This window comes from Ixodes scapularis, unplaced genomic scaffold (assembly GCF_016920785.2).
Source record: "Ixodes scapularis isolate PalLabHiFi unplaced genomic scaffold, ASM1692078v2 PGA_scaffold13__105_contigs__length_92229423, whole genome shotgun sequence".
Classification (NCBI taxonomy): domain Eukaryota; kingdom Metazoa; phylum Arthropoda; class Arachnida; order Ixodida; family Ixodidae; genus Ixodes; species Ixodes scapularis.
In genome coordinates this window covers 11,486,008-11,513,915 of record NW_024609839.1, presented here as the reverse complement: position 1 = coordinate 11,513,915, position 27,908 = coordinate 11,486,008, and the positions used below count along the sequence as shown (strand labels likewise).

General features: G+C 47.2%; 1 protein-coding gene across 1 annotated transcript; it reads left to right on the top strand.

Annotated features, from left to right (window-relative positions):
• The first annotated feature begins 215 nt into the window (after nucleotides 1-215).
• On the top strand, nucleotides 216-25,443 carry LOC121835512. Its single transcript, XM_042289765.1, has 3 exons — nucleotides 216-705; nucleotides 22,924-24,554; nucleotides 25,435-25,443. Exons 1-3 carry the CDS (start codon nucleotides 216-218, stop codon nucleotides 25,441-25,443), a joined length of 2,130 nt encoding a protein of 709 aa, XP_042145699.1.
• The last annotated feature ends 2,465 nt before the right edge of the window (nucleotides 25,444-27,908 follow it).

Here is a 27,908-nt window from a genome sequence, read left to right as displayed (position 1 = left end):
AACGAAGAAGGCTGTGGGATCAGAGCTTGCACAGAGCTGGCAAGCCGCTCACCGCAGACTGCGTAATTTGCGAACTTCATTTCCAACCACATTTCATTATTAGAGACTATGTGCACCAGATCAACGGTGAGGAAGTTCGCATCCCACGAGGGAAACCTACACTCGCTCCTGACGCTGTCCCCATGGATTCACGGAGCCTCCCACCTTGCACAAGCATGCATGCGGCTCCCAAGACAGATCAGAGGGACGTGACAAGCGACGAAGGTGTCACGCCAGCAAAAAAGTCACGCCCATCGACTGCAGACGGACCCGAATTTGTCGACCATCCAGATGGTACTAGCAGACCCCCTGTGGTCACACCTCTCGCCACGTTGAAGGGAATCATACCGCCGAACAGGCACTGGGTTCTTCACCAGCTTGACGACACCGAGGGAGTGTGTTTCACATCGTGCTCTCTCAACTCGCTCACCGGTGAAGTGAAGGTAGAAAAGGCAGTGTTCTTCACCGTAGACAGTGCCGGTGTTTTCTATTCAAAGGCGTTTGTGCTTGGTAAGCTGGTGGCCGGCTCGGCAATGTCAAACATGCAGGACGCAGCAAACGTATTGCAGCGCGTGTGTGAAATGCATCCCTGCAACGGCGCCGCAGCACTGAACGAAGCTTTCCTGGTGAGCAACCTCACAACGAGCTTGCGAGACCAAACAGAACGCAAGTCTGGAACTATTTTCAGCGTTAACTGCCAAGGAAGGGCTACAAAAAAGGGCACACCTTGCACCGCTTGCAGATATTTAAGGAAGGCCCTCTTTACTCGGCAGTCACGTCTCAAAAGACGTAAAACAATGCCCAGAAGCACCAGAGGGTACGCTATGCAAAAGCAGCGAGCATGCACCCGCAAAAACAAGCGCCTTTTACTGAGGCTAGACAAGCTTGCAGGAGATGTCAACAGAATGAAAAATGAATGTGCCGCGACTCCTGAAGACGTGCTTACCGAAAAGATAAAGTCTCTGCCACCGAAACAGAAACTGGCTGTCAGACAATGCTTCGAAGCATCGAAGAGAAAAGACACACGCGGCATGAGGTATGACAAGCAATGGATTCTGGAGTGCGTCCTGCTTAAAATGAGAAGCCCAAAGCTCTATCGGTACATGCGTAGGCAGGATAACGCAAGCCTGACACCTTGCGTTATCAGCTTTTATGTAACATCAAGACTTCATTTTTTTGTGAAAGGTCTGAACAGGTCCAATCTTCTATCTAAGAGAAGGGCAGCTATGCACGCCAGGATGAGCAAAATGTGTTAGTCTTGTGGAATTCACTACTTTCATTATGTGTTAGTTTCTGCTAACTTACTTTCAACAATATGCAAAGGCAAGCAATAAAGTTTGCCAAGCATTCCGTATAGCTTTGTTTTTCATTTGTGGTGCATAGAAACTCAGATGCCGAGTTATGTACGATTTTAAAATAATGCAAATCTTGTTTTTGTTCAATACCACAACGCTGGAGTCAGCTTATTACAGCGCTGTTATTAGGTGAATAAGAAAATTGCACCGTAGTTCGTGCCCCAGGCATTATATGAAAGTCGCAGTACGGGAAGATTCGATGTTTTCTTGCAGCTAGGCGAACAGGAAACACTGACCGCATAAATTGCGAGCGTACGCACCCTGAATTTCAGTGGTTCACATTTCAGCAAAGAAGACAAAGGTTGTCGCGCGCCGCGTCTGTTTCGGTTTCGGACCATTGCATTCAAGTGTGGTCGATCGCAGCGCCGCCGCTGCTGTCGACACGGCACGCGTCAGGCGGAGGGGCTCGCTCGCTCCACTGCCCTATATTCTAGTTCACTGTAGTATGGTCTTTTCTGAATGTGTATGTTTATTTTATTTCAGCTGGCCTGAACTGAAGTAGTTGCTTTAAAATAAAGTATAACTCTTTCTCTCTCTCTCTCTCTACCTGAAGTTTGAACCAACCAGCTCAACTTAAGCCTGTTACCGTTACGATACATAATATAGCTTTAGTTTGCAATCCAAAACATAGATATACATCATTGGCTATTTTCTCACCTAGCTGTCAACTTGTTGGCGGAGGGGGCATGGGAGAAGAAGGAGAAGAAGAAGAAGAAAAAAAAAATAAGTTTTTTTTTTTTTTTTGATGGACACGATGCTTTAGGACATTCACACCTATGAAATATAAAAGTTAAAACAACATTAATTTAGATTAAGCAATATCTAAATAAGTTGCCGAGTACGGTCCACTTGGTTCCATAAGCGATATAGGTTAAAATCTATATTGAAAATAGGAAATGCATAACTAAATAATAGAAATAATCAGCATAAAAAGGGGAAAGAGGAAGGAAGGAGAGGGAAGGGAAAAAGAGAAAGATAAAGGAAACACAAAAAAACAACTTTTAACGCTGAAATATTATTCATATTCTTATTCTCATACAGGACATCTTCATGAAGAAGTTGAATCGTCGTCGTCGTCTTTTTCCAGAAGATCGATGGAGCAGAAACCAGGAAAAACAAATTTACATATAAAGCAATAGGATCTTTAGAAAAGGAATAATCCTATATACAAAACTAAATGCCCGCATTAAATTGCAAGCCCGTTCCTGAAACTATGGTTTCGATGCCCCCCAGTCTTTCTTTGAAATTTGCTTTCACAGTAAATTTAAATTTGGTCAATCGACCCTATTCATTCGTTTTTATTGGTTCAAACCTGTTATGCCATTTGGCGGTACAGGTTGAGAGTTATAGGTTTATTTCTTTTCTTTTAGCACTCAATTAAACATTCCGTAAACATTCTGTTACCGTTACGTAACAGAGTGCATGATTTGCAAAATAGTGCGCGCCGCCTATCGCGCAACGCCGGAAACTTGGACATTTCGGGTGCGAGGCTGGAAAGTGGTTGGGAAAGACGACGAAGTGCTTTGAGCAAGGAACACACAATTTTGCTCTCTTGGTATCTTTTAGGTTTGAATCCTATGTACTCGTATCCTGACCTGTCAGTTTTGTTTCGGCAAGTGGAACTGGGCTTGTCTCTTACTACCAAACGCCTCTGCATGTAAGGGACCCTGTCTTCATCTGAGAAAGTAGCGAACATCGGTGACCATTCATCTTCTGATGTCACTCCTGGGCAACGCCCAATGGTAAACCCCACGGAAGACAGCCCTGCTGCCACTCCAAACGCCTCCCCCGAATTTAGAACATTCCGACATGGAGCAGGACAACGACTCTGGAGGACAATGGTGCGTCTCTGGAAATCGGAAACGTGTTCGAAGTGATGACTCACTCTCCGATTCTGGCAGAGCACGTGTGCCAAACAACGTCTCCAACAGTCTCACCGTCGTATATGCCCCGACTGACTCAGAGAAGAAATTAACTTCCCTTAGCAGTCTCAAGGTCACACAGGCTCTCGAGAAGATAAGTCAAGAATGCATTCTTCAAGTGCGCTACAATCAACGACTCAACCTTATTGCAGTTGACGTCCGAAACGGACATGCAGCACAAGTGCTGATGAACAATACACTACTATGCGGTATCCAAGTTCGACCATACTCTCTGTTGTCAGGCAAAACAAGCGTCGGAGTAATTCACGAGGTTTATGCGGATGTCACCGATGAAGAACTGGCACAACACCTACGATCAGAAGCCAAGATTGCCAATGTGCGACGACTTGGAAAATCTCGAGTCGTCAAAGTCGTCTTCAGCGGCAGCCACCTTCCGATCATGTCTTACTAGGATATGTGCGACACTCTGTTGTCCCACTTAAAGGGTAGCCCATACAATGCCACAACTGCGGCGGTTTCGGACACAAAAAAATCGCCTGCAAACGTGCCCAAGCTTGCAATCGATGTGCCGAAAACCACGTTCCGACAGCTGAGGGATGCACGTCCAGTTCAGTGAAATGCATAAATTGCAGCGGCAATCATGAGGCTACATCGCACATATGCCCGAATTGGAAGGAAGCACAGTCTGTAGCTACATATTCAAAAATGAATACCGTAGGGTTTCGTGAAGCAAGATCCGCCATTTTCCGTCAAAAAACGACCAGGGACACCACCGAGGGCACCAGAAGAGCAGAGTCAAAGTCAGAAGAAACTGGTAAGGACACTTATGCTTCAGCGCTCAAAAGAACTGGCCAAAACATTAAAGAAAAGATGAACACCAATCCCACAATCAGTCAGATCTTGACGCAAGGTTCGTCAGAAAAATCTATACATCAGCCATCACCCAACGCGGGACCTTTGACACGCCCCTGTGCCAAAAAAGACCAAGTTGAAAAAGAAGACAAAGCTAGCAACCAAGGGACACAGGAAAGTGAAGCTCCTGGATGCATATCAATCATAAAGGCAGGTGCTAGTATAGCACTTGCAGTTTTGGCGAAAACTGAAGCCTCCTGGGCGGGTGCCCTTGCATCCATTATCCAGACAATGCTTCACCTTCTAGCAGGCTGTTAGTAGGATCACTCAACACAAGTGCGCATTGTTACCAACGAAGAGAAGCCTCTAAGTGTGGAACTTCAAGCGAATTCCAACACTGCGGCACAGCACAGCACAGGCGTAGTCCATTGTTTCCTTCGCTGCTTCAATGGAATGTAAACGGACTGTGCACTCGACTTTCTGAACTGCGGCAATACCTAACAGATAAGAAGATTGATGTCCTGGCCCTTCAGAAAACGAATGTCTTGCCCGGAGAGATACGCTTATCACCTCACGTGTTATATCATAGCGCGGCTATAAACCCAAATGGAAGATCAAGAGTCTCTATACTTGTGCGAGATGAAGTACATCACTCTGAGCTTGACCTTTCGGACCTCTGTTCACCATCTGAAGAGTATGTTGGAGTGACAATCAGAATGAGAAAGAATGAAACGACAATTGTATCAGCGTACGTCACGCCACAAGGCCTCTGGGACACAAAGCCACTTGAAAAAATAAGTAACAGAAGCCGAGGAAACTTATTTATTTGTGGAGACTTCAATGCTCACAATGAAATATGGGGTGGCACTCGCACGGATACGCGAGGACGTCAGATAGAGGCAACGGCAGCAGCGTTCAATCTCAGAGCTCCCAACGACGGATCGGCTACATTTTGCCGACGGCACACAAAGGCGAGCACGCTGGCATAACGCTGGTCTCGGTAGAAATCGACGCTCTCTGGACTGTAGAGCCGGACACGGGCGGAAGTGACCATTTTCCAATCAACGTGATACACCCCAGAGCGGCTCCGAAGACCATCAAGGAGTGCAAGGTGGTTCACCTGGGACCTTTTTCGTTAATACTTCACTTCCGCCGCAGATAGTAAAAGCCATACAGACATCACTACTTGCATTGCGGAGTGTTTGCAACGCGCAACCCGCATTGTTAAGATTCCAGCGACACGTCCTACACCTGAACTTGAGTGGCTTAATCTCCGAGCCGCTCGACGACAAGCCCAACGAAGGGCACTGCATACGGACGCCTTATGGGGTTGGGCACGATACAACCGCATTGACGCTTGCTTCCGTCGCCACACAAAAAAGCTGCAAAAGTGGCAGTGGAGTAGTGACTGTGCATCGCTGAGTGGCCCTGGGGGAGGAAGACGGGCGTGGGGGCTCGTTAGAGCTTTTAAAGGGGCCAAAATTCCGCGACATCCCATTACAACACTTGCAATCAAGACAGGTCAAACCATGATTGAAGTGGCGGAGCATCTGGCGGACGAGTTTGCTCGGTCCTCTACTACACAGCCTGTACACCAGCAAACATTGAATGCCCCACAGTTCACCAGTGTCCCTCCAGACAGCGAGAGCACATTAGCCAGCTACACCGACTTCACTTTGGCAGAGCTTACGCACGCACTTAATTACACTAGAAGGAAGAGTGCTCCAGGTCCTGACGGTATAACATATCAGTCTCTCCGAAATATAGACCCAGATTATCACCCCGACATTGTTGAGAAACTCAACGCCATCTGGAAAGATGGTACACTCCCAAATACATGGAAAGAGTCAATAATCATCCCGACACCTAAACAAGGAAAACCATTGGACGAAATCTCATCCTACAGGCGTGTATCGTTAACAAGCTGCCTTGGAAAACTCCTAGAACGCATAGTTCTCCGGCGCCTCGCGTGGCTCCTAGATCGAGCGAATGCTTTCCCACCTACGTTGGCGGGCTTTCGAGCAAGGAGGTGCACAGCCGATGCGATAGGAGACCTCGTGTCGACCCTAGAAGAAGCCAAATCCACTGGCCGAATGGTGCACTGTGTCTTTCTAGACATTGGTCGTGCGTTCGACACACTGCCTCATTCTATCATCATCCAGCGACTCAAGTACTTTGGTATCTGTGGCCGAATCCTCACATTCATAGAGTCGTTCCTCACTGGACGGAGCTTCACTGTCAAGATCCCTGGTGCAACTAGCACTTCACGTCCAATCACCAAAGGTGTTCCCCAAGGCAGCGTACTCAGCCCCTTACTCTTCGACGTGGTGATGGCATCGCTTCCTCAATGCCTTCCGAACAACAACGAGACCCTACATGTCGGCATGGCAATATACGCCGACGACGTTGCCATGTGGTGCGAGGGTCCCTCCGAAAGTGCCGTAGATATCCGAAATCGACTTCAAGTAGCCCTAGATGCTACGGCTCTGATGATTTCAAAACTCGGCCTCTCACTATCAGTGGAAAAACCCGCGTCGCTCCTTTACCGACCAGTAGGACGAGCACCCGAGCACGCACTGCGGCTAATGATTGCTGGAACTCCTGTTAAGAGAGTTGGTAGTCATCTCCATCTTGGGGTGCAGGTGGATGACCGCGTGATGGAGACCTGAGGTTCGGAGGACTTTGGAGCGATGTCGTGAGCTACTTCGAGTCATACGACATCTCGGAGGCCCTTCGTGGGGTGCGCCACGACGTACTTTCCTACAACTCTACAAAGGTCTTATAATGTCGAGGCTCCTGTACTCCCTGCCACTCCTAAACATAGGAAGGGCCCAGATTCAGGACATTGACACATTTCACAGGAAGGCGCTGCGTTGCTGCCTCAGACATCCATCATCTTCAGCAAACTCCCCGACCCTTGTTGCGGCAGAAGAATGGCCTCTATCGTTAAGACTTGAGGAGAGAGCTATGCGTCACATTGCTCGCATTAACAGTGTTCCTGCGGTGGACAATATTAATTCACACCTGTTGGCCCGTAAAAATTCTCACCTCGGACAGCTGGCATCCAACTTTCAGAACGAGATTGGAGCACCAGGGGAATATTTATATCCACCTCCCCCACATTGACAGAGGCGCCCCTGTTGATACAGGAAACACTACCAATTTTCCAACCTAAGGCGAATGTCCCCACGTTAGTCGCCCGATCGATCACGTTCGAACGCCTGGTGGAAGCTTACGGTGATTGGATCCACGTATACACGGACGCCTCAGTCAATGCGATCAAGAAAACAGCAACTGTTGGTATTACTATTCCCGAAATAGACTTCGAAGTGTCTGGCCGGCTTAACTTCGAGGCATCATCAACTACTGCAGAACTTGTCGCTATCTGGGCAGCGCTCGAGTCTATCAAAAACATCACCCGGTCAACCAGAGCTGTGGTACTCACGGACTCTAGAGGCGCACTACAACAACTTCAACGCCTCGAGAGGGCCATCCCTCTTTTAAATAGAGTAGCATTAACAGCTACAACGGTGGAAGACCTTGGCTGGAGTTTGGCTCTGCAGTGGATTCCCTCCCTTGTTGGAATTCCCAGCAACGAGAGAGCAGACGAGCTAGCTGCGCGGGCTCATAATGACGGTGACCCTACATTCATTTTAGATCGCTTTAATGAGGCACACAGACTTATACGGGATACCATCCGCAAAAAACACCCCCACACAGGGGTAGCGACAGGAAGACCACCTCCAAGCATCCCACGCAAACTCCCACGTTCAGAGGCATCACTCCTTCACAGACTTCGAACTGGCTGCCCGCATACCGCAAAGCGTCTTCATATGTACCGCCGCAAGACAGATCCCGGATGCCCAACTTGTGGTGATCCTGTAAGCTCGTTCTGAAGCTCCTGAAGCTGTAAGTGCGCCTTTTTGCTTTGGAGGACTGGAAGACGGGTGATGCAGGTATTTAATTATTTTTTTATTTACAGTGCCTACTAACGGCAAGAAGCCAAAAATGGTAGAGCACCAAGTCAGTTTTCAAAGCTAAAAGACAACAAAGGGAATCCAGAACTCGACCCGATGACAACACACTGTATAAAATGGTCGACGCTCCTCTTGAACGCATTGATGAAGATGATTAAAATATTTCTTTATACGAACTATCGGAGAACAAAGATGTCCGGGATTCACGTAAAATGTGGGCTTGTTGCGTAATGTTTTATTGTTCAGAACTGGTAGACTGTATCTAAGACGACCAAGAAAGAAAGTCCTCGAGCAGTTGCTGTTGACACCCTACAGTTGTGTCCCATGTTGTGCCACTATTGAGACGCATTAATCGCGCTATGGACGTTAGCGTAAATTTTAGTCGTGATACATGAGGGTTTATCGTTAAGCCATGGTTACTTACGCAATTGTTTCGCCACTCATGGTGATGGGGTATCGGTCCTTGCACTTGCGAGAAAATGTAATCGCAGCTGACTTGGAATTTGATATCTTAAGCACACTTTCCGCTAGATATTTAGTAATTAATTTAAGAGCGCTCTTGAGTCTTGCCCGTACCTGTGGACGTGTGACACACTTCGCCCAGGTACAAATATCGTCGGCATAGATGGATGCTGGCGCGGTACTAGGTAATTTCCGGGCAAGATTGATGAGCACCACATTGAACAAAATTGGGCTTAGGGCTGCGGTCCCACGGCAGTCATCTTGAAGAAGGCATTAGGTCAGCCAATAGATGGCGAAACACACCCGTGGGGTGTAAAGTGGCGCCATTCATTGTTGTAGAAATGCTCAAGGCACCTGCCGCGCGCCATTTCTGGGAAATTCATGGCGTCTGAAATCTAGCTCAGTGCTGCGCTGTGCCGCCATGATCTTCCCAAGGGCTGCACGTTGCACGTGCCTCGTGCACCGACGCACCTTTCGCTACTTCTGAAACATGAAGGGGCTTTAGTGGGGTGGCCGAAATATTGGTTGGCGGTGGGATGGCTCGAGGACCATCACGTTCCCCTCGTGGCCTTGCTCGCGCCGTTGCCAGCTGTGCTCAGCTTACTCAGTAGCATGGCCCAGCAAACGCATGGATGCGAGAATGTCAGGCTGGGTATAAATTGTTTTCTGATATAGGGACATGCGGTTCGGCGGTTGCCACGGGCTTTCGCAATAAATCTTACCAAGAAGGAATCAATTGTTGATTGACGTGCCAATATTCTATCAATGAAAAATTCTTCTGCAGGAATGCACGCTCAGTAGACTCAATCTTCCAAGGCACCAGTGGAAGCGGACGTCTTGTAAACTGCTTCGCGATTTAAGGTATTTACCTCGCCATTATAACGACGACTGAAAAGTGACGTCACGAAATATTGTGTTTCACGGGATCCGGAAGACGTTGTAAAGGTTGTTACATTATAAGGGGGGGGGGGGGGGGTCCCCAGAAACAAACGCCGGTGCAAGATTTTTGGAAGTACCAACACATAATGTTGTAAGCACAGCTTTATAGGAATATGATGAAAACCATCAGAATAAATAAGAAGACGTTTATTTGCAATGAAGACGCTATGAATGAGCGGTGTTTAGCGACGGCAAGTTATGAGCGTTCGGGAATATATAAGCTCACGTGATTGCTAACTATGGACATGAGGACAATGAAGACCTGTTTTGTCGGGAGATGGAGTTGCGGTAGTGACCTGATATCGGACAACTCATGGCAGACGAACAAGCAGGTTTCTTTCAGCGAATGGTGAGCGTCCAGTGTCAAGCACAGCACGTCGCTACAGACGTTGTCGACGTTTCGAGCACTTACCGCTTTAGACAAAAGTGCTGGCACCTGGACTTTGTGGAAATACTCGAAGTTTTTCTCGTGTCCAGCGCCATCAGGAACGGTAACTGAAAACGATCCACTATTCAGTAGGTGGGTGGCGAAACGTGTCCGCATCTGCGGAGTCATGGTCGATGTGCACTTTAAGTGGTTGGAAGTTTACACGATGCCTGCCACGACGTCCAACGTGTCATTGACGTTCTACGTTCTCTTTTCCCCACTTTTGCCCTACCGAAAATACTTTTCTCTGATATCGCGCCAAATCTTGCTTCAAATAAAATAAACACATTTCTAAAAAAAAAAAAAAAACAGAAAAAAACGCCATCAGGCACCACATTCGTGCACCATACCATCCTGCAACTAACGGGCAAGTCGAACAGATGGTGCGAAACGAAGAAAGCCCTCTTGAAGCTCACGGAAGAAGCAGTTCAGTGAAGAATCGCCAGGTTCTTGTTCCGGCAGCACGCCCAACGGTCTCATCTTCCACGGTAAAAATACCGCCGAAGCAATGTTCGGCGGACGAAGAGCCACACCCCGCGATCTCATGATATTATAGCCTACGAACGATGATCGAGAGATTCCCACATCGGGCGTAATGGCAGTTTATTCGGTCAGACAACTTGTCTACGTGAGGAATTTTAGCGGAAGTCGGGCCTTCCGTGTAAAACTTGAGTAGAAAATGCTCTATGTTGGTTAACAAGAAGGTGTCATCCCTCTGAATACGTGGGATATCAATGCCCTTGAGCGTAAATATAACGAAATCACAAAACTCTCTTTGTACATTGTGTAACTGCCTTTGTATTTGGTAGTAGAAGCTATGCCCTATTGAAAATTCTAATTTGTATGGGAAATTTCTGTGTCTAATAAACACATATGAATCATACAAGATATATAAGAACAAATAAGAGCCATATAAGAACTATACAAGGACTATATCAGTACTATATAAGATATGTAAGAACATACAAGCACCATATAAGAAATTTGCGAGAAGTTTCTCATAAGTTTCCTATATGTTTCCCATATATCTTATATAATTCTTATATATTTCTTATATGGTTTTTATATGTTCTTATATATCTTGCATGATTCATATGTGTTTATAGGACACCAGAAATTTCTCATAAAAATGACTTTTTTCACTATGGTGGTGGCGATTTGGACCTTTCACACCAGGCTCCTTTTTCTTATTTTTCACCTAATCCTCTTTTGCGATTTCGGTAGGCTTCAAGAATCATTTGGAACGGGGACACTCTACGTCAACGATGCCTTTTGTTCCAAGTAGTCAATCAGGGAATGCTGCTAGAAATCCGTCCTTCATATTAACAAATAAGCCGCACCTTTGTACAGTGCAGTTTTCCTGTTCCACGTACTGTTGTAAAGCAGCATCCTCATTGATTCTATCATATTCTGTTGCGGCTGAAGAAAGGTTTTTGGGTACACGATACTTGAAACGAGTCTAGCACTGGACGTTGTGGATCGACACCCACTAATGGCGTCGTCCTTATAGAGCATCATCATTTAATCATTACCTCGACACCTCATATTTGCTCTTCATCAGCAGTAAGTACAATAGGCTACCGCCATATTACAATCCAAGTATTGAAAAATTGAGTCGTTCAGTCCTTCATTATGTTTATCATTTATATAATGTTATTACGCTACATTACCTTGAGACGATCGACGTCCATCGTCGATCTTCAAATATACCTGTATATAAATTAGACGCACAATCACAAAGAACACAGCGTGCCGCCTCTTTTCTTTGGATCGTCTTTTTTTTAAACCAGCGCAAGCTCGCGCTTTCACTCTTTCGAAAAGGTTAGAACGGTCGCACATAAAACCCGCGTTTCTCCTACCCGGCCGCTTCATCCTCTCATTATGTGTAGTTGGTTATAACTAAATAAGCTATAATAATGGTATATTATTCATATTTAGTTTCAGTTTCAGTGTGGGGAAACGAGGTTCGCGGGAACTAAAGCCACTAAATGAGCTCCGCTTAGGAAATTGGCACTCCGTTCCCCGACATTCTTGTGGGCGCCGCCATTTTGGTTCTTGTGCAGAGCAGACGCAACTGCCGATCGTCATGATTCAAAAATGCGACTTCCTCAGCATTAGATTCGATGTTAGGAAGCTCATGTAATATTGCTTTAATTTGTCGCAAACTGTTTAAACATTTGGGGAGGACGGAAAAGCGTGTCCTGTGATTTCAGATATAGCTTCAGATAACTGGCAACCATGATTTTAAGCCGGAATATGGCTAAGTGTCGCTACTCTGAAGCATAGCTTATTTAATGGCACTACCCTATTGAAAATTCCATCAAGATACGTAATTTGGGATACTGACTGCCAGTCAGCAACCTTGGTGGAACGTGATGGACCATCAGAAGTCATCTGATGGTCCATCAGATGACGTCTCACTGCCACTGCCTAGTGCCACTAAATAAGCTACGCTTCAGAGTAACGACACTTGGCCATATTGTGTCTTGAAATCATGGTTGCCAGTTGTCTGAAGCTTTATCTGAAATCACAGGAACCGCTTTTCCGCCCTCCACAAATATTTAAACAGTTCGCGACAGAGCAAAGCAATGTTACACGACCTTTCTAACACCGAATCTAATGCTGAGGAAGTCGAACTTTTGAATCATGACGATCGGCAGTTGTGTCTGCTCTGCATACGAGCCAAAATGGCGGCGCCCACAACAATGCCGGGGAACGGAGTGCCGATACTGTAAGCGCAGCTCGTTAAGTGCCTCTACCACTGCCAAGAGAATTTCATCAACAAGGGCAGCATTTATATGAGAGTAAAGCTATACGCACTCATAAATATCGACAAATGCCTCGATAAAACAAAATGTTCGAGAAAAAGAAAAGAAAAAAAAAAAAAGCAGGACCACCGCGGATCGAAGCCCTCGACCACTTGCGTACAAATCGGACACCTTAAACCCTATGCTATGCCATCTTTATTTTTTTTTCCTTAATGCATGAACATTTTTTACAGGTGACATAACATGTTGATACTTATGGGTATATACATTTACGAAACATTCACTTTCACACCGTATTTACATACCAATGTCGCACACGGACCATATATTTGGCATCTTGTACATCTGGCCATAGGTGTGATAAATTTAAACACAAAAATTTCGACAAGTATAATACAATGTTTCCAAAAGAATATATCGTCAATAGTTTTTCAGAAATCTGGGAGACCAAGACATGCATCGAACAAGGCAAACCGCTCTGGTTGACTAAGAGGTGAAGCGTATACGCTTCTCACTTGCGCTACAAGCTCCAGGAAAAGCGATTTCGTTGTACGGGGTTTCTCTGCATGTCTATCAATCATTCGACATTTCCATAGGCTATGAGTCCCAACAGTGCGAACATGTCGTACGGGGCGGTTTCGTTCTCGGCGAACGGGAGGAAGCGGAGGCTGTAGTCAATAAGAATCTTTTTTTTAGCGTGCGTTGCAGAACGTCCCAAAATAAAAATGCGTCGTTGCAATAAATAAAACAGTGCTTTACGGTTTCTGGCTTGTTACATAGTCTGCAATTAACCAGACCACGGTACAAATATTCCTTTTTCCTGGAGGTAAGTTTTCACTGGTAAGGTTGATGTATGCAATTTGAAGAAGAACGTTTTGGTTGCGGGAGGCACGCCCATTTTTTTTACTCTTTTGAAAACATCATTGATGGGTTCTAGTGTTAAGCGGGTACGGTAAAGTGGCAGAAAAACAAGCCTTTCGTAATATTCCTCGACAGTGTCTTCCTTGACACGCTAAACGAATATTCCAATGAAAACCCTACTTTTAGAAAATTGGAGGTATCGACAACTTCCTTTAAAAATCCCCAGGGCCTATTTTTCGACGTTTCGCCCGTTGAAACAACAAGATAGCTTAAACTCTCAGCAAGGCGTGATTGGAGTATGACTCTAAGGAAATCGTGATTGGCATTTTTAAAGAAAAAGAATATTGACACTAACTGGCGGACAAAAATGTGACATAGTCCTAAACCACCAGATTCGAGAGGGAGGAAAAGGTTGTCCCTTTTTACACGTTCCCACGTTGAGCACCATATCAAAGTGGCAAAAATTCTGTGAAATTTTTGGATGTCTGTTCGAGCGCAATGGAACACTTGAAGGACGTACATAAGCTTTGAGGCAGGGAATATATTACAGACACTTGCTCTTGTAAAAATGGAAATGTCTCTACCTTTCCACGCATCAGCCTTCCTTTTCAGTGTGGTCACAAAGGAGGACCAGTAGTTGAGCTACTACGAATTTGTGAGAGCGGTACTCCGAGATATGTGATCGGCCCCTGGTTCCACGCTATCCCCGCAAAAGAACGTGGTTTTGTGGCCCAGGAACCGCACCAGAAGCCGCTGCATTTAGATGGATTCACTAAAGCGCCTTTGATTGCGCAGTAACGCGCTGTTTGATCAAGCGCTTTCTCGACACTCTTCTTGTCAACGCAAAAAAATCCGACATCGTCTGCGTATGCGAGGACTTTTACCTCAACATTTGCTACAGAGTACCCACGAATACATTCTGCTTTCAGGATGCTAAGACATAAGGGCTCTAAATACAGTGCAAAAAGGAGGGGAGAGAGGGGGCAGCCCTGCCTTACGGAAGATTTGATCTTAACTTCATCGGAAAGTGTGTTATTGATTTTCAGTCGTGTCGAACTATGCATGTAGCAAAGTCGGATTCCTTCCAAAAGTGTCTCTCCCACGTTTACGTGCTCAAGAAGGGCAAATAAAAATGAATGGCTCACACGGTCAAAGGCTTTTGTAAGGTCTATTTGTACAAGTGCAACCTGGTCGTTATTTTCTGACACAGACTCTAGGACGAAACGGGCAACATGTACGTTCGTTTGGATAGCTCTGCCGCGTGTCCCACAAGTTTGGTGCTCACCTATTAGTTTTTCTATTACGCACTGAAGTCTTTCATTCAGCACTTTAGCGTAAATTTTATAATCTACGTTGCAGAGTGATATTGGACTGTAGTTTCCCATATTTTTAAGCATTTCAGGATCTTTTGTTTTTGGCAGCAATACCGTGTGTCCACGGTAAAATGAAGGGGGGAGTGTTTTCTGAATGTAGGATTCCTCAATTACAGCGAGTAAAACAGGAAATATGATGTCTTGGAACTTTTTGTAAAATTCGCCCTTAGTCCATCTGGTCCCGGTGTTTTCCCATTAGGGAGTGATTTAATGGCGGCCTTAATTTTGTTTAATGTTATGGGGCCTTTAATTAGATTGCGATCTTCCTCGTCAAGTTTTGGTATCTGTGCTAGTAGCTGTTCTATTTGTTTTCTCTTTTGCAGTTATTACTGTTCCAAAAATATTTGTGTAGAAGTGGTGAAAAGATTTAACTATTTCAGTGGCGTCGGTGATTATCAATCCATCTTTGTTGATTTCTACTATTTCCTTTGACAGCGCGTTACGCCTTTCGTCATCCAGAGATCTTTTTGTAGGTTGTTCGCGGAGGAGAAAGCGTTTTTTCCGCGAGCGAATTAATGCTCCGCGGTACCTTTCGGTTTCATATTTTTGAAGCTGGGCTCGCACTAGGTTAACATCGTCGCTGTACGCGCCTGGATTTAAGCATTCAAGTTCGTGCGGGGTTACTAATCTTTTTAAAAAGGTCACGCTGCTGCTGTTTGTTCTTATATGATGTAACTGTAGAGCATTCGATTGCGATGTTTTTTACTTCTTGCTTGAAACTATCCCATTTTGCAAAGATGTGCATGTCATTATTTTGCAGTGTATTCGATAAAAGTAAGGAGATGTTAGTTGAAAATTGCTCATCACTTAGAGGCCTAAGGTTGAGCTTCCAGTGTTCCCACTGCTGATGAACACCTCCGAGTCTGCGCGGCCCAAAGCAGACTGATACCAGGCAATGATCGGAAAAGAAAACTGGTTTGCTTGATAATTACTCATGGAGTCGATTATCACCAGAGACATATATTCTGTCTAATCATGCGTGAAACGTTCCTTGAAAATGGGTGTAGCGTATCGATTAACCTTTCTCATAAGCAATATCAACAAGGTTATGGTCTTGAAGCGTGCTCCGTAGATCAGCGGCACTTCTGTCGTACCTCGTTTCTGACACCGATCGGTCGTCTGCACTGCAAACACAGTTAAAATCTCCCATTGCAACTGTTGTTCTGTTTGTGTTGAAAAGCGGCGAAATAAGTTCAAAAAATGATGTTCTTTCTCTAGGCGTATTTGGAGCATACAGGCAAATAAAGCGCCATTCTATCGGCCTAAAACAAATGTCACAGGAAATAAGACGCCCTTCCAGGTCATTAAGGATAGAAACTGATGATAGCTCAAGCTGTTTACGAAAGAAAAGAAAACAACCGGCAGAGACTCCTTTGGCTTGGCTAACGCAGATTTCGTAATCCTTAAGAAAACGTTCTAATGCGTCCGCGATGCCTTCATCCGTAGATAATTTTGCCTCCTGTACTGCCGCAACGTCAACTTTCTTTTTTTCCAAAAGAAGCAACAGCTGAAACTGCTTCTTTCTAGACCCTAAACCTCTAACGTTTAGCGTTAGAATATGTAATGGAAGGGCGGGATACATCAGGACATTTTAGTGGCTGTTCTCGGTACCCTTGAGGTTCTCCAGTAGCTTGGAGTACGGCTTGTGCCGCACTCCTGCCGGCTGGCGGTCTTTCTTCGACCTCTTCGAAGCGAGCTCTTCGGAAGAAGAACTTTTAGTCGGGCAGGGCGTTGCAGTTCCGTCTGGTTCATCAGTTGGTCTCGACGTCTCAGATGCCGGTGGGACTATTGTGGGTTCCGCATCCGCCTCGTCATGCTCATCGTCGCACTCTGTAACCACTTCGCCGACAATCGTTGACTCTGATTGTGAGGATGACGTGCCGTCCTCGTCAGGCGGTGGTGGCTCCAAGACGCCCCCAGGGTCATCCTGACATTCGTTGATGGCGGGTGCTGCTCTTGGGTGCTCCTGTTCCACGAACTTTTCGATCGTTGATGCCGGTGGTGTGTGCCCCGAGGCGTCGAGGACCTCCGTGACATCCATAAGCAGCTCACTTTGTTCTTCGGCCTCTTGGGTTCTCGGTCCAAGGAGCTTACTTGCGTACGTTGTGACACACGTATCAGTCGTGTGCCCGTACCTTCCACATTTAAAGCAGCGGGGGGCCTTGCACTGGCGGCGTACATGCCCAACTCTGTTACACCTGAGGCATAGAGGTGGACGTCCTGCAACGAGTAGGAGGCACTGGCACCCGAAAACCTTTAGGAGATGTGGCACCTTCTCAATCGTGATGTCGTCGTGAATGTGTGATGTTCACTTCTCTGTCTAACGTGTCCATATGTTCCATGCCAGGGCATCTCCATTTCTCCCGGCTCATGCTCCGCACGGTTCCGTAGGCCAGCAAGGCCTCAGCGACACGTCGGTTTTCAAGATGGTCTGGTAACCAAATGATTTTTATCTTGATATCACGAGTGTCTGGGTCTATGACCAGACATTTTCGTCCTTTGACGAGAAGTTCTCTTTGATGGCACAGCTTCGCTTTCGCGAGCGTGTTTGTGCAGGTGACCATCCAAATGTGGCTCATCTGGTATTGTCCGGTTGCCTTTACGTCTCGGAGATCTATTACGCCTTTGAGGGCATCACGAAAGTCTGGCGCTGAGTAAGGCTAGCGCTTATGTCGGCATGAAGGAATACGGAGTTTAGAATGAGGTTGCCGGTTGAAAAACGGGGAAGGATTACCTTGTAGTCATTTGTACTGTTGTCGCATGATACGGGATTAACTCGGCCAGTGGCCGATACGGTGTTTCCACCAGACATCATGTTTCTCGCTGTCGTTCCGAACGGCTTCTTCTTCCTCCTCCCTATGCCATGCCATCGCTTTGGAAACTCGATTTGACCATTTGTTTTATACGAGATGCTTCGGCTGCAAATGCAGTTAAGCCTTTAGCATGTTATGCAAAGCACTCGCATATCACTCGCCGTACTTCAGTTCTACTCACCTGCCATGTAGAGTACTTTCGCGTCGTAGAACGATCCTTTTGTTCGCGCGTCTCCGGCCCAGTAGACCTGGTACACCTTGTCGTCTTCAACTACACCGCTAAAGTCCCTTACATCGTCAGAACTCACAACAGGCTGGGTCTTGTCGAGTAGAAATTCTACTAAAACATAAGTCATTGTAGAGCCCGGGCAGGATCGACAGGTTGGAGCAAGCGGGCAAACAAAACGAGTCGAGAGCGATCGTTCATGAAAGCTCGGCGAAGCCTCTATGGGCGAAGCGAAGTGGCGTGTTCGGCGGCGTTTCGGCGGGCTTCTGATCAAGGTTGTCGGTCGGCTGCGTGTCATATCTCTAACATCAGCGGTTTTATGGGCTCACGTCCCGAAATCGTTTTCTTGTGCATAGATTATTTTTCGTTTTCATAGATTTGACCAAATAGGGGTATCCGAACGAACTTGACGTCCCTTGACCGTACGTCTGTCTGCACGTCAAAGCTTTTTGACGTACAGTCAGAGACAATCGATGTACAATCAGAATCGCCACTAAGACATCTTGATGACATTTTGCGGCGGCCGACTGCCAACAGGAAACCATCAGAAAGCCGACAAGTCGAGTCTGACGGGAGTTTAACTGTCGGTCAGAGTAACTTGTTGGCCAATCAGACATGCTTGACGTACAGTCAGGCACAGTCAGCGGTACACTAGAAAACATTGACTGCCAAACAGGGTTACATTGATGGATTTTTCCTTCAGGTATTCATGCTCTTGTTCAAGAAGCTTGTAATACCTGGAGGGGCCTTGGCGTAAGCCCTGTGGATTCCACAAGCCACTACCTCGTTGTTCCCGCTAGTGCCAGTAAATTAGCTACGCTTCAGAGTAATGACGCTTGGTCTTATTGTGGCTTAAAATCATGGTTGCCAGTTACCTGAAGCTTTATCTAAAATCACAGGGAACGCTTTTCCGTCCTCCACAAAAGTTCAAGCAGTTCGCGACAAAATAAAGCAATATTGCATAAGCTTCCTAGCATCGGATCTAATGCTGAGGAAGTCGCATTTTTTAATCATGACGATCGGCAGTTGCGTTTGCTTTGGACAAGACCCAAAATGTCCAAAACAATTTTGGGGAACGAAGTGCCGGTACTTTAAGCGTAGCTCATTTAGTGGCTCTTGGCATGAAGTGAACTCGGGTGTATTCTTTTCATTTTCGTCTTTATTGGTTTTGATTTCAATCATATCGAATAATGAACACATTATATCACGCTACGCCTGTGTAATTATTTGTCTTACGTTTATTAACCTGACCCTGTACTTAAACCATTCATTTGCCGATAGTGAATCTTCCAATATATTTTCTAAATGTGAAGGTAAAAAGACACGGACATTGATGATCATACAGACGCCAACGCCGCCCTCGAAAATTTCTTGAACATGAGAAATCAGCAGTTTTGTCTGCCATCCGCCAGGTAGCGCAACAAAACACCCAAACAGTATTTAATTGTTTTTTTAATTAACTAGCTCTACACCTATCAAAAAACCCAAGCAAAATCATTGTGAAGATCTAATACATCGTAATGTATGTCTATTTTATACTCTAAATGTTATGAGATGCCAATACATCTGTTTATGTCCATAAAAGATATGTGTCAAAGACAGGTGAGTTTAAAGGCTCCTGGAGCGTTATGACTTTGAAAATAAAAAAAAAGCCATCGTCCACTTATTGGGCAATCATTATAGTTGTAAATATTATAAAAGAATTTATCATAGCTTAATTATTTCCTAAGCGGCATTTGAAGCACCGTGACTTGGAGCACAAAAAAGTGCTACGTTTGATATAAAATATCTAAACAAAAAAATTTTACACAACATTAATATTTTTATGCATATTATCAATTATAAGCACTACATCTGTAGCTAATTTCATTGGCCTAGCGCTTGTCATTAACAACATATTTGTGCTGAAAAATGACAATTTAAGGGCCATATTTGGTGAGATGAAAAAAAAACAAAGTAGTGCAAATACCAAAAAAGTATATCTTTACATTCTGCTCCGACATCCATCTTAACAAAACTGCTCTATTGGAATCGTGTTATCTTTAACGGATCGTTCATAAAATATAAACCAGCTGAGCAAGTGAGGGTCCGCGCCTTCATATTCGCAACGCTACAAATGCGCATGAACAGTATAAGCCAATACATACATAAAATCAAATGAAAGAGAATTGCATTGCCTTTCGAACGACATCAACCCCACAAAACGGTATTCAAAATAAGATGAGTAATAGGGACGCCGTGAACCACCCTATGTTCAAATTCGAAATATTTTGATATTTTCGAACCGAACTGATGTTCGAAATCGAATGGTTTCGATAATTTCGACCGTACGGAGGTTCGTATTCAAAAATTTCGAATATGTTTTTACTTGATGTTCGAGAAATTCGAATATTTCGACTTTCCTAACTTGAAAAATTGAGAGGTTCGAATGTTTTGAATTTCTTTGGATCTGAAAATCGAAAAATCAAACGTTTCAGATTCTTAGCAAAAACCCGTCGTCCTTCCTTGCTTCCTTCGGGAATCTATTTTTCTAAAATCAAGCATGCCAGATGACTGAAATAAATGGCATTTTCTTTCGCAAGGAATGCGGCACCGCATGTAAAAGTGCGAAAAAAAGAAATACGAATGTACCTCACTGCTTGAATCCAAATAAAACTGCCCGCCGGTCTTTCGAAGATGGACGAACTTCGAACTTTTACCCTAAAAGTTCGAAGTTCGTCGAACTTTTGAATTTTCAGGAATCAAAAGTTCGACAATTTTCGAATTCTTTATATTAATAAGTGCGAAAGTTCGAAAATTATCGAATTTCTTAGCGTAGAAAGTTCAAAAATTCGAAAAGCTTCGAACTTTTTAGTGCAAGAAATTCGAAATTTTGAAAATCATCACATATTTTAGTTTATCAAGGTCGAAAGTTCGACAAGCACCGAATTTCGCAGCGTAATAAGTTCGAAATTTCGAAAACTGTCGAACTTCTTAGTTTAACACGGTCGAAAATTCGACTTCCATCGAATTTTTCAAAATGGAAAGTTCGAAAATTCGAAATATTTCGAACCTTTCAAACCGCTTGAATCGATCATCGAACCTTCGGTTCGAAAGAAGTTCGCGGCATCCCTAATAAGTAATGACCTGCCAAAAAGTACCTAAACTGCCTCATTTAGTGGGACCGTGGCCTTAACACACAGCCCTGTGGCACACTCTTGTGAGGATGTGAGAGCCTGTAATTACCTCGACAGTTGATATGTAAATATATATGTTTGTCAGGTAACCTTCTACCAACCCGCTTAAGCGACCTTCGATGCCAAGTTCGTCTAGCGCATTCAGAACAACCTCGTGAGTGACGTTGTCATACGCACGACCAGCTCTATACTTGCGACCACTCCATCTGAGCACTCCCTATGGAAGAGCCTGCTCCCGGCCACGGTGTAAGATAATACTCTCCAGGTGAGGACGCCGCTCTCCTCGCGACGTGACCCGATAAAGTTCGCTCTTCACTCTCTCTCGCTATGGTTTCAAGCGGTGCCGGCAGATGACTCGTCGACCCATGGGCACGGCAAACACGGCTCGTGCCGCCTCATGCTGCACACGCGCAGAGCTCCAGCGAGGTTGTCGCTCGTGCAGAAAGACCACGGTGTACCGGGGTGTCATGGCAACGAGATAATGTTTTTCGCTCTCACACAGATTCGCCGTTTGGCCACCGGCGACACTGTCAGCCGCGGGCACGGTGGCCGCGGAATGATGCAGCCTTTCGGATGCCCGTCGAACGAACACTATATGATTCCTCGCGCCGCGCCTTCAGCCCCGCCGTGTTCTCACCTAAAGAGTGTATCTTACACCGTGCTCCCGGCTGAGGGCTGAGTTTTAGCACCGCCTAGTGAGAGGCGTTCTCACTAGGCGGCACAAAAGCTCGGTCCTCCTACCATATGATCTCTATGCTCCTACTGTTGGAACTTTCGCGAGGACGGCATCGGATTCCCTCTGCGGAGAGGATGCACGCGAAGAGCGAGCTGAACCTCGCACCACTGCTTGTCTCGGCGGAGACGATTTATGATCGCGCGCGGGCAGCGAGATGTAAACTTCGTACCCGCAGCGGCCGGATGCAGCCGCGAAGATCAACAGCTGGGAAAGTGGAGACGGACAGAACGAAAGCTGGAACGCTACGGATCGGAGAACGAGAAAGTGGCTCGTCTGTTTTGAACGTGTGTAGTGTGTGTAGTTTAAAATAAAAGTGTTGAGATTTGTTGAGACTGATCGATATCTCAGAACGCCAAGAAGCAACAATTCCCTCAACAAAATAATTGGTGCCGAAACCCGGGACAGAAACTACTGCACTGCAAATGAAGCCGACGAGCAAGGCGTGATCGAATCGCCAGCAGACAGAGAAGAGAAAGTACCGACTGAACCAGCGAAATCTGGTAATCAACGGCAACATCTAGGATAGACCGACACAAGCAAGCAGCACTGCAAGCCAGGACTGAACGGCAATTAATGGACGTCCTCAAGAAAAAACGAAAAACGCATCGAACGCAAGTAACGAGGCTCCTCAGCGAGGCAAAGGATTTATTACAATCAGCTACGGCGACCGTCGATGATCTCGGTATATTGATCGAACGTCTAAGCCTCGCTCGGGACCAACTCAACCACGTAGATGCTGCGATCGAGTCGTTGATTTCCGAAAAAGAAGCAGAAGCAGAATTCACGCAAGTGATAGATTATTCTGACAAGATCGTCACGTGCCTAGCAAAGCTCAAAAGGAAAGTGAAAAGTCCGGAGGACAGCCAACGAACAAGCGGGAAACCGAACGAAGAGCGGGAAGCAAGAAAGGTGACATCAAAAATCAAGCTTCCCAAATTAGAGCTCATCAAGTTTAACGGACACCGAAGAAATTGGCAGCCTTTCTGGGAGCAATTTCAGACCGCTATTCATGAAAATCCGGAACTATCGTCCTCAGAAAAATTCAACTACTTGAGGTCAGCCCTGACTGGTGATGGAGCAGCCGCCATCGCAGGACTGCACCCAACCGCTGAATGCTACGCCCACGCCATCGAGCTCCTGCAGCAGCGGTTCGGGAACCAGGCGGAGCTGATACAGGACCACATGACAGGGCTCATGGACATCATTCAGGTGCCGTCATCGCGCAGCGTCAGAGCCCTGCGGCGGGTCTACGACAGCGTCCAGGCTCACATCCGGGGCCTTCGGGCGTTGGGTGTGACGGATCAGTCATACTGTGCCATGCTTTACCCGGTTCTGCTTCGTGCGCTTCCGGACGACATGAGGCTTGAGTTCAACCGCAAGATGTCTTCGGGGAACGCCAAAAACACCACCGCCGGGGGAACATCAGCAACCGACATCGGCTCCGACTCAGCAACGGAACAAGGACCCGTTAAGGAGGTGCGCGTGCTGCTGAACTTTCTCAAGATCGAGGTGGAGAGCCGGGAGAAAACATCCAAGGAACAACCCGAAGACGCCGGCGGTAAGCCTGCACATTGTTTCCCCATGCATGAACATCCGAAGAGGCGCCTAAACAACGCCAAGACTCGGAACGCTACCGCTACGGCCTTGCATGGCAGGATGGACAGCATGGAATGCTTTCTTTGCAAATCAAAGGCGCACAGCACACCAGACTGTAACGCGAAGATCGAACTCAAGGAAAAGAAGCGCAGGCTGCAAGCCGATCGCAGGTGCTTCCGGTACACAAAGCCGAACCACACGGCAAGAATGTGTCGCGGCACGCTCCGTTGTGACAGGTGTGGAGGAGGGCATGTATCCACTATGTGTGATCCAGATTACTTGCCGGGACGAGCCGCCAGCGGATCGGATGAAACGCGGAAGAAAAACAAGACGCCTCTCAACCTGCATGTGAGCGAGAAGGGCAACAAACCTGCTGTCCTTCTGCAAACCGTTACCGCGTGGGTGGAAAGCAAGAACAGAAGAAAGTTGGCCCGCATTCTCTTCGACAGCGGTAGTCAGCGCTCCTTCATTACAGAGGAGCTGTCGAGGGGTCTTGGTTGCAAGCTTCTCGGAACGGAGGTTCTTACCGTCGGAGTGTTCGGTGGCAAGACTAGCGAACAAACGTACCGTAGAGTTCAAGTAGTTTTGAGTAATCGTCTAACCGGCCAGACATACGAGATAGACGCCCTCGAGACGCGTTCTATCTGCGAACAAGAACTTCCAGGCCCGGATGAAGACATCCTGGTGAATATGGAGGAGCTCGGACTAACGGTTGGTGACGACCTGAACGGACTCGAGTGCAACGGAGTAGGAATCCTCTTAGGATCGGAGCACTACTGGGGATGCGTTACGGGAAGAGTCCGTCGACTGAGCGAGAACCTGACGGCAGTGGAGACCGCCTTTGGTTGGGCAGTACATGGACGTTCCCAGGCGACTGCAGCTGTTGTCAACTGTTCCCAAGTGATCGTCCTCAGAGCTGCCGTGAGCGACCAGGAGAACACGGCTGTCCTGAGAGGATTTTGGGAGCTTGAGAGTATGGGAGTTGTGGACGCAGAGGTCCAGGATCACTCCGATAGCGACATCATGCAGCGCTTTGAGAGAAGCATCACCAAATCTGATCGAAGATACGAAGTGAGCCTCCCTTGGAAACCTGATGTAAAGCTTGATTGCAACCGAGAGATGGCTTGGAAGAGACTCGAAAGCCAACGAAAGAGGCTAAGCAAGAATCCTGAGCTCATGCAGAGATATGATCAGGCAGTCCGGCTTTACGTCGAGAACGGAATGGCTGAGAGGGTCGAGAGAGACGATAACTCGAATGAACGGGTGTACTACATGCCCCACCAGGCTGTTCTACGAGAAGGCAGCAGTACGACGAAGATGAGAATCGTTTTCGACGCGTCTTCGCACGGACCGAACTGCAAGTCACTAAACGACAACCTGGAGAGCGGTCCGAACCTGAACCCAGACCTTGTTAGCCTGCTTCTCAACTTCAGGCAACACCCGGTGGCACTGGTAGCGGACGTCGAAAAGGCCTTCCTTCAAATTGAAGTAAACCCGGAGGATCGCAATGCTCTCCGGTTCCTCTGGTACAAAGAACTTCCTCAACCGAACCAAACAACTCCGGAGGTGGAAGTCTGGCGTATGACGAGGGTCATTTTCGGAGCCACGTCCAGCCCCTTTCTGCTGGCCGCGACCCTACGACATCATTTCAGAGAAATGGAGAGCGTATTCCCCAAGACAGCAGAGCGACTGGGTAGATCGGTCTACGTTGACGACCTCTTGACGGGCGCGGAAAGTGAAGAGGACGCCCGGACATTCTGCAACGAGGCGATCGAGATATTTGGAGCAGCGGGGATGAAGCTCCATAAGTGGGGCTCCAATAGCGCAGCCCTGTCGAAAATGCTTGAAGACAAGGGTCCCGATGAGAGACCATTGGGACAACAGACGGGTGTGTTGAAAATACTCGGTTTGACGTGGAAGCCGAATGAAGACAGCCTTTCCTTTTCGGCAGAACACGTGATTGATTTTGCCCGCCAACGAAGAAACACCAAGCGTTTCGTGCTCCAGACGACAGCACGACTGTATGACCCCCTTGGTTTCCTCTCCCCCTTCGTGGTGCGAGCCAAGATCTTGTTTCAGGAAATCTGGTAGCTGAATCTGCGCTGGGACGATACACTGCCGGAAGAACTGATGAGTGGCTGGAACAACTGGTGCGACGAGCTCACCACACTTCAGCAAATTAACGTGCCCAGATTCTACGACAGCGAGCTGAAGGGCAACGTTGTACATCGAACGTTGCACGTATTCTCTGATGCCAGCACCTCCGCATACGGTTCGATGATCTTCATCTGCTCAACGGATGACACCGGAGAAATGACCGCGACACTCTTACTGGCTAAGTGCCGCGTGTCGCCCCTGAAGGAAATCTGCCTTGCTAGATTAGAGCTCATGGCATGCTTGATCGGATCGAGGCTGTTTAAGTACGTAAGGACACACCTCGAAATCAAAGTGGATGAAGTCCACTTCTGGACGGATTCTATGATCGCTCTGCATTGGATTAGGGGAGAGCCATCCAGGTGGAAGACGTTCGTGAAAAATAGAGTACAAGAAATTCAAGCAAACAACGAGAAGGCAATGTGGCACCACTGCCCGGGGAAAGAAAATCCTGCCGACCTGATGACACGAGGGCTGTCCGCGGATCGACTGCTGTCTGCACCGCTCTGGTGGAACGGACCAACTTGGTTGCTACTGCCCGCGACAGAGTGGCCTGGGGAAAGTGACGAGGAGCTTTCCCACGACGGGCTCGAGGAGAGGACTCCAAGAGCAGAGCTCTTCGAGGTAACTGCAACTGTACCGGAAGAGTTGCTGGATATCTCAAGGTTCAGCTCGGCCTTGAAACTCCACAGAACAACGGCCTGGATTTTACGGTTCATCTATAACCTCAGATCGTCAGAAAAAAGGATGGGACCACTGACCGCCGAGGAGATCCACGTAGCACAAACACACTGGATAACGAGAGCACAAAGATCAGCGTTTGCCTCCGATATTGATTGTGCAGCAAAGAGAATGTCGCCCCCACCTGGGTCGTTCTTGCGTGACTTTCGCACTTTCATCGATGAAGAGGGATTGCTGAGGATCAGCGGTCGACTCCAGTCATCGAACCTGACGCAAGAAGAACGCCACCCCATTGTACTGCCTAAGGAGCATCGATACTCAACGTTGCTGACTATCGACGCCCATCGCCAGGTACTGCACGCGGGAGCCAGGGACACTCTCGTGCAGCTGCGCGAGAAGTACTGGATCCTCCGCGGAAGACAGCTGGTAAAGAAAGTGGTGCGTGCGTGTGTGACCTGCCAGCGATTCAACGCGACTCCTGCAAGTGCTCCAACGGGACCCTTGCCGGCGGATCGTACAACGCGAGCGGACCCGTTTGAAGTAGTGGGCACAGACTTTGCGGGACCCCTGTATGTTAAGGCGAACGACCTCACCAGCAAATGTTACGTCTTGTTGTTTACATGTGCGGTTACCCGAGCGGTCCATTTAGAGTTAGTGACAGACATGTCGACGAAGAGCTTTCTGAATGCCTTTCGCAGATTTGTGTCACGGAGAGGGGTATGCCGCGTCATTTATTCGGATAACGCTTTGACATTTAAACGGGCCTCAAAAGAACTAAGGGAACTGTGGAAGACACTCCGACACCCTGATGTGATTCAGCATTTTGCCAATGCTGGCATAGAGTGGCGATTTATTGTCGAACGAGCGCCATGGTGGGGAGGTTTTTATGAGAGGCTCGTGCGCTCAGTAAAGGTGTCATTGAGGAAGGTGATCGGAAAGAAATGCCTGGGCGCAGATGAATTGGCCACGGTTCTCACCGAAATTGAAGCCGTGGTGAATTCGAGACCATTGACCTTTGTGTACAACGAGGTGGGAGAGGGCGACCCTTTCACGCCTGCGAGCTTTCTAATCGGTAGACGGCTGACGGCGCTGCCGGCGGCCGGGGGAGAGCCGCTCGCTTCGACACCGGAGACACTTCGCGGTCTGTGGCGAAAGCGAAAACGGATCCTAAATTTATTTTGGGGGACGTGGGGGGCGGAATACCTCCGAGAACTGAGGTCTGCTTATGCTAGTCACCAAAAGCAGTCCCCTCCGCCCCGAGTGGGCCAGTTGGTCCTTTTGAAAGAGCCACTTCCACGACTGCTTTGGAAGCTTGGAAAGGTTGAGAAGGTATTTCATGGACGCGATGCAAGGGTTCGTTCATGCGAGATTCGCGTACATCGCGGTACAGTACTGCGAAGGCCAGCAACTAATCTACCCCCTAGAAATGACGGAACTCTAGAATGTGCTCGCGCCCATTCGGTGGGGAGTGTGTTGGAACTTTCGCGAGGACGGCATCGGATTCCCTCTGCGGAGAGGATGCACGCGAAGAGCGAGCTGAACCTCGCACCACTGCTTGTCTCGGCGGAGACGATTTATGATCGCGCGCGG

What these genes read in the sequence shown, in the direction of transcription:
- LOC121835512 (XM_042289765.1), top strand. Translation starts at nt 216, where the DNA reads ATGCATGCGGCTCCCAAGACAGATCAGAGGGACGTGACAAGCGACGAA. An exon ending in CTTGCGAGACCAAACAGAAC is followed by an intron (nt 706 to 22,923) that starts GCAAGTCTGGAA and finishes TATCGTCCTCAG; the next exon opens with AAAAATTCAACTACTTGAGG.